The 7,576-nt window shown below is 34.5% G+C and overlaps 1 protein-coding gene across 1 annotated transcript in view; it reads left to right on the top strand.

Moving 5' to 3' along the window:
* Positions 1–7,576, top strand: part of LOC136038585 (high-affinity choline transporter 1-like) — a 52,951-nt gene that overhangs the window by 33,333 nt on the left and 12,042 nt on the right. Inside the window, exons 5-7 of the mRNA XM_065721782.1 lie at positions 2,841–2,990; positions 4,781–4,910; positions 6,847–6,938. Of these exons, the coding sequence (XP_065577854.1) occupies positions 2,841–2,990; positions 4,781–4,910; positions 6,847–6,938 (372 nt within the window). The remainder of the gene's footprint in view (positions 1–2,840; positions 2,991–4,780; positions 4,911–6,846; positions 6,939–7,576) is intronic.

The following is a 7,576-nucleotide window of genomic DNA, read 5'->3' as shown; positions in this document are numbered from 1 at the left end:
ATCAGGGAAATATAGAATGAGAATCACTGAGGAGTTAGTAGCTTCCAGCTAAGTGTTCTATAATTTTTGCCCAACTTCTCCCTCTCAATTTCTTAGTTTTATGTATTTGAATTCAATTAACTACATTAAATTAAAATTTCAGCTATGTGGCACTTCCTGTCCATACATACCACTCTTCCTCCCTTTTCTCCTTTATAATTTTTGAGGTTCATATTGGATAAAGTCCAACGACGTGATAATTTATCATTTAGCAGGGTTGCCACCTGTAGCAGGAAAGTGTTATTTTAGCTCTATTTGATTATGTGTAATACCGTAGTACGTGCTCCGGGTTGCTAAAATAGCACGAAACTGTTCTAATTAGCACCATTTGGCACTATTAAGGTTAATTTTTTTACTATGGAAACGGCAATTGCAGCACATTAGGAACTGACCGTGGTGGCAACCCTATTGCTCAGTTTCCCATTCAACGAGGGGCTCTGGGACTGTATTTTTGCTGCCCTCTCTTAAGAGGAACTTCTGATCCATCTGTAGTTTCAAGACAGTTCAGTTTCTAGTTTAGGAATACCTGAACAAGAAAAATGGCACTTTAAAAATATAATTTTTCTTCGTTAGGCTTCCTAAAACCCCAGGGAGGAGGTTTTGGTGCCCCTTAAACTGTGTGCCACAAGACTTTACCTTCAAGTATAATACATCCGTAAAGGAATAAACCCGTGTACACAACTACTTTTTTTTAGATATTTATTATTGCAAGACCATCCTGCATAACAACGGCCAGGTGTGCAAAAAGTGCCATAGCAAAGTAGCAACGTTACTTGGCCGTTTTCCAAATTTGTTGGCAAGTTATGCCTGAAAATACCATTTTTACATATGAAAATACTATTTGCTCAAATAAAAGCTGTCGAAACACTAGTTGTGCTGCTAAAGTGTCATTTTGATACTTCAGCATACCTGACAGTGTGAGAGCTCAAGAAGAGTTTTATAATATGTACGAGAGTCTGATGTTATTCTGCCAAATTTGAGTAAAAAGTTTGAAGTGCTTAAAATATACAAAAAATAAATGCAAATATATATAATAAAAAATAAAATACATATATAAATATATACCTATAAAAATACTATTTGCTCAAAGAAAAGCTGTCTAAACACTAATTGTACTGCTAAAGTATCAGCAGTTTTTAGGATTTTGTCGAGTTCTGCCACTGGCAGGTTTGGAACATTTTGCATACCTGATAACGACTAAAACTTTGACGACTAAAAACTTGGCAATGAGGATTCATAAATTATTTAATTATTGTGGTTTCGTTTTTTCTAATTGATCGACTTTTTGTAGCTTGACTAACCCGTTTTATTATAATTCTCTTTTTTTCTTATCTTTTTCCAACTAGATATTGGCAAAGAGATGATGAGAGATTACTGTACTGTTCTTTACCTGTTCAAAATATTATCTAATTCTATGGTCTATTTTTCTGACGTCAATCGTCATGGTTTCTTAGTTCGTCTCATTATTTTTTAAGTGTAGGTCAGAAATGGAAGCCAAATCATCCACTCTTCTGACCACTCTTCTGCATTTTCCTGGGGCTGAAAATTCATTAAAAAGAGTGAGCAAAAGAGTAAAAAAATCTCCTAGTAAAAAAGAGTAAAAAGGGAAAAGGAAAAAGTCAGAAATGGAAACTAAATCATCCACTCTTCTGACCTTTGTTGCATTTTCCCGAGGCTGAAAATTCAGTAAAAAGAGTGAGCAAAAGAGTAAAAAAATCTCCTAGTAAAAAAGAGTAAAAAGGGAAAAGGAAAAAGTCAGAAATGGAAACCAAGTCATCCACTCTTCTGACCTTTGTTGCCTTTTCCTGAGGCTGAAAATTCAGTAAAAAGAGTGAGCAAAAGAGTAAAAAATCTCCTAGTAAAAAAGAGTAAAAAGGGAAAAGGAAAAAGTCAGAAATGGAAACCAAATCATCCACTCTTCTGACCTTTGTTGCATTTTCCTGAGGCTGAAAATTCAGTAAAAAGAGTGAGCAAAAGAGTAAAAAAATCTCCTAGTAAAAAAGAGTAAAAAGGGAAAAAAGTAAAAACAGGTTGATTCATTTTTTTGTGAAGTTTAAAACAAGAACAGAAACCAGTTTTTTTTTATCACAACATTTTTTTCAAATAAACTCTCTGCTTCTATTTCTATTCATAATTCTTGATTCCTAATTTTACTTTCCACTTTTCTTTTTGTGTGTGTGCCATCTTTCCACGTAAAGGACCAGACAAAAATTATTTTTCCAATTTTTATTATTGTTTTAATTGATTAACTATTAAACATCATAGATTACTGATCAATTATTTATCTATAAAACTTAAATTTAATTCTCGGGTATCAAAATTTGAATTAGGCTTATTGGGAATGGTACTACCTTTCATCCTTTTGGTCAAGGTAAAATGGCAGACAATTCTTTGATCCTTTTTTTTGGGAAAGGGGGGGATAGCCTTTTATTGCCCTTTTGTGAGGGCGGACAAAACTAAAAATAAATAGCTTTTACTGTGCTGAATTTATAGGTTACATTTACCTCTTGTGAACGCGTTTCTGCAATCTCTGAACGTTGGAGGAGGGAGAAGGTTCATTGGAGGAGGTAACATTGAGTTACTGGATACTACATCCAAATTCATTAAACTTCAATCCTATTCAAAACTTGAATTAAACTATTTTGGAATTTTCCATGTCGAGACGTGATTTCTTATAGGTAGTGGTTGTACCATCTGTGTATGCTAACCCAGCCGTTCGTTATTTTTTTGGTAATTTTGGCAGTTGATAATTAATTTGTACTGCCTCGAAATTTTTATTGCCGCAACGTAATTTCTTATAGGTGGTGGCTGTACCATTTGCATGGACTAACCCATCCGTGGGTAACTTGCACCCGAGTGAAACGGACTGGATTGGAACAATTGAAACACCAGACATAGGCATTTATGTTGAAAGTTTACTCTTATTGATATTTGGAGGAATACCTTGGCAGGTAATTTTCTAGGCCTTTTTTACCTTTTATTATGATATTCAAACCTATTTCACTACTGTTTAAAATCAGAACCTGTTAGACTTGACGGCACAATTTCTCACAAAAGTGCTTTTTCCAGAGTAAAACACATAAGATTCAATCCAAGTTAAAATTCCTCGATGTTCGGCTGCATTCCTGCAGCCTGATGCTGCATTCCTGATGTTCAGCTGCAGTCGGATGCAGCTGACAGGATTTTGAAAGCAGCATGTAACACTTCAAGTACTTCAACCTGTAAATGAAGGTTTATTATTAGAATGAATAAACGTCTAAAATCTTTAAAAACTCGAAAAGAGTCTTGCAGAAAGCTCAGATTTAAAAAATAAATCGAATGTCCCTGAAAAAGTCTAACAATTTTGCAAAAAAAAATCATACAGAAACACGTGCTATTAAGAGCTAATCAGATAAGATACAATCTTGATCGAATGTACAGGTAGTATACAGATCGAAATGCTACCAGCCCTGTGGCTGTGTTCAGTCATAAGAATGAGTTTGAAGGAGAATAAACAGAGATGAACTGACCTTAGATAAATCATCGCATAACGGAGAATCGTAGAAAGTTAACTTAGCAGCTTAAGGTTATGTTCTCTCTTGAAGATACGATTTTATGACAAGCCTACGGGTGCAACCTGCAATAAAAGCACAAGATATAGATGGAACAAGAACAAGAACACTAAAAGAACAAGAATACAAGATGGAAGATACGATTTTATGACAAGCCTACGGGTGCAACCTGCAATAAAAGCACAAGATATAGATGGAACAAGAACAAACAAGAACAAGAACACTAAAAGAACAAGAATACAAGATGGAAGATACGATTTTATGACAAGCCTGCAACGGGTGCAACCTGCAATAAAAGCACAAGATATAGATGGAACAAGAACAAGAACACTAAAAGAACAAGAATACAAGATGGAAGATACGATTTTATAACAAGCCTACGGGTGCAACCTGCAATAAAAGCACAAGATATAGATGGCACAAGAACAAAGAAGAACAAGAATACAAGATGGAAGATACGATTTTATGACAAGCCTGCAACGGGTGCAACCTGCAATAAAAGCACAAGATATAGATGGAACAAGAACAAGAACACTAAAAGAACAAGAATACAAGATGGAAGATACGATTTTATGACAAGCCTACGTGTGCAACTTGCGCTACAAGAACAAGATATATACATTATTGGATGCGTTTGTTTCCGTTTTGTCCATTGTCCATTCACGGGGCCAGAGCTATAATATTACGTAGATTGTTTACGTTATGTACAAAATAGGGGTATTTTCCATTTTCGTGTATTTTTTGCCAACTTAAAACTAATTTTTCAATTATAAAAATATAAAGAAAATTTAAAAAAAAAATTGTTTTGTCAGATGGATAATCGGCTAGCAAATATCGGCTTAAACTACAGATTTATTTGCAATGAAGCTGAACGTCACCGAATTGCTTTTAAAAGTAATGTTTCAAAAATTGTAAAATTGTAAAAATTTAGTGCTAGACACATGCATAGGACTTTTTCGTGGGGGAGGGGAGTGTCAGGAGTAAATAAGACGCCTACAATATGGAAAATTTAAGAAATTATTAGTGGAGATACATTAGATAATACCATTGGATTACGGCTTTTTGTTATGACGTGAGCCCTTCGGTCAACAACGTTTAACATGTTATAGCTGCTGCAGTATATTGCTGGCAGCATATAGCTACATTGCAGGATATTCAACATTGTTTACAGTTTTAATTCTCTTTTTCAGGGCTACTTCCAGAGAGTGTTGTCGACTAGGAGTCCAAATGATGCACGCACTCTTTCCCTTGTTGGTGGATGTCTTTGTCTTCTTGTCGGAACACCATGCATCCTTCTTGGTATCGTAGCTAAGGGAGCAGGTTGGTAGTCTTTCCAATTATACCATATCGTATTATCGAATTTTTTACTCTATAATATGCACAAAAGATCTTAAGTAGAGCTGGTCTACGATGACATAAACCTAAGTGATAAATCTGGAAGATAGTATTTTTTATGGCCTGTAGCAATGTATGGCCTTCCTATTGTGCTATATCATTTTATCGATCTATGCACTCAACAATATGTACAAAACCTCTAAAACAGAGCTGGCTTACGATGACAAAAAACTTAAGGGTTAAGTCTGGAGGATAATATTTTTATGGCCTGTAGCAATGTGTGGCCTTTATGGCCTTCCTGTTATACCATATCCTATAGTCGATCTGTGCACTCTATAATATGTATAAAAAATCTAAGGCAGAGCTGGCATAACCTGACCTTGACTTGAAAATAAAGAGGTAAATATTGAAGATAGTATTCTTATAGGCTGTAAGAATTTATGGACTTTATGGCTCGTATCACCTTCTTATTACACCATATAATATGGTTGATCTGTGCAGTCTAATGCAGATGTGCATCTAAAGCAGAGCTGGCCTACGATGACAAACACCGAAGAGGCAAATCTTGAAGATAGTATTTTAATGGTCTGTAGTAATTTGTGGTCTGTATGGCCTTTCTATTATACCACATCATATGATTGATCTGTGCACTGTATAATATGTATAAAATATATAAAGCAGAGCTGGCATGCGATGACAAAAACCAAAGAGTTAAATCTTGAATTTTTTTATGGCCTGTAGGAATGTGTGGCCTGTATAGCCTTCCTATTATACCATATCATACGATCGATCTTAGCAATCTATAATATGTCCAAAAGATCTAAAGCAGAGCTTGTCTACAATGACAAAACCAACGATGTAAATCTTGAAGATAGATTTTTTTTTGTGGGCAGTAGGAATGTATGCCCTCTATGACCTTTATAATATACCATATCATATGATGGATTTGTGTACACCATATTATGTATAAGAGATCTAAAGCAAAGCTTGCCTACCATCACAAAGGGAAGTGGTAAATCTTGATAGTATTTTGATGGTCAGTACGAATGTATGGCCTCTAGGGCCTTTATATTATACCGTATCATGTGATCGATTTGTGCCATATTATGTGTGGCCTTCCTATTATACCATATCGTGTGATCGATCTGTGCACTCTATAATATGTGTAAAAAGATCTAAAGCAGAGCTTGCTTATCATGGCAAAACCAAAGAGATAAATCTTGAAGACAGTATTTTTATTAAAAATGGAAATGGAAGAAAAAGGAGAGTGAAATGAATATTGAAAAACTACATCATAATAATTTTGAAAAAAAAGGAAATAATCTGAAATAAGAAAGGTATAGAACGAGAAAAAATCAAATCAATATGTACAATATCTATTCCGTGTAGCGATGAAGTGGTGCATGGATTAGTTATGGTATACATTATTTTGATTTTTTCTTTTTATTCTCTTTTGATCGACAACTCTAGGTGTTAAATTTGATTTACAACATCGATATCTAAATTACAAGTAATTAAAAACCAATTAGTTATTTGTTTCTTTTCGTCATAGATAAATATGCAAGATCTTAAACATAGAGCAAAGCATCCAACATTAATTAATAACATTATATAAAATTAATTATTGAACGGGAAGCGGGGTTCCTTTTGAACCCCCCTTGCCGTTTACTGACTAAAACAAAAGCTTGTTGTCTAGTTATTTGGGTACGATTTTTTTTTTAGGGGGGGGGGGGTACCTTTAAAATTTGGTCTCGGTTATCAAAAATTAGTGAAGTCAACACCCCAGCAACGGCCAAAAGTTTAATTTTAGAAATTGAGCGTTTCTTCTCGATGTACAACTTTTTTTGGCCTATAGCTATAGGCTATTTATTTTTTTTCCTCTTTGTGAACAGTTTCAAATCAGAGTTTTCTGAATTTTTAGATTGGGAAATGGCTGGCTATCCAGGCAATTTCACTACGCCAGATGAAGTTAAAAGCATCCTACCCATTGTCTTGCAGTATCTTACCCCGGAGGTAGGTATCACGTGATTATTTCTTTTTTCTTAGGGTCCAAATTATCAAAATACATCCCCCAAGAGTGTAGGAAAGCAATATGATGCGTAGACCTATGTATATATTTCTTTTTAACCTGAAAGGACATACATCTTAAAACTTTGTCAAAGATTAATAAAATAATCAAAGCATAAAAATCTCTGTCAAAAATTTCAAAACCCTGTACTAGAGGATCCCTTACCTTGAACACGAAAGAAACCCCTTTTTCTGTGCATAGGAAGCACTGACGTGTCCTTCTTTTCGAAGGGTGATTACACTAAACCAGTAGTCGTAGAAAGTTGGAAGATGGCTCATTTGAGCCCTTCACATAAACTATCTGTTCATTTTTAAAGGCGTTCGTTCTCTACTGCATCTCACATTAGTACTTTTATTGGTCCTCTATAATATATTAGAATAAAACAAAGCTGAAAAAAATGATTTAATGAATTAGAATAAGTTATAAGAATAATAATTAAAATAAGATAAAAGCTAGTGTAAATTGAAAGCACCAGTAAAAAATCCATTTTATTACGTTTCGCCCTGTAAAACAAGTACAAATTAGATTTGTCTATTTCCCAGATTTGTCGAGCCAGAATTATGCTTTCATTTAGAATTTTCTT

The sequence above is a fragment of the Artemia franciscana genome, chromosome 18 (assembly GCF_032884065.1).
Source record: "Artemia franciscana chromosome 18, ASM3288406v1, whole genome shotgun sequence".
Classification (NCBI taxonomy): domain Eukaryota; kingdom Metazoa; phylum Arthropoda; class Branchiopoda; order Anostraca; family Artemiidae; genus Artemia; species Artemia franciscana.
This window is presented reverse-complemented; position numbering and strand designations above follow the sequence as displayed.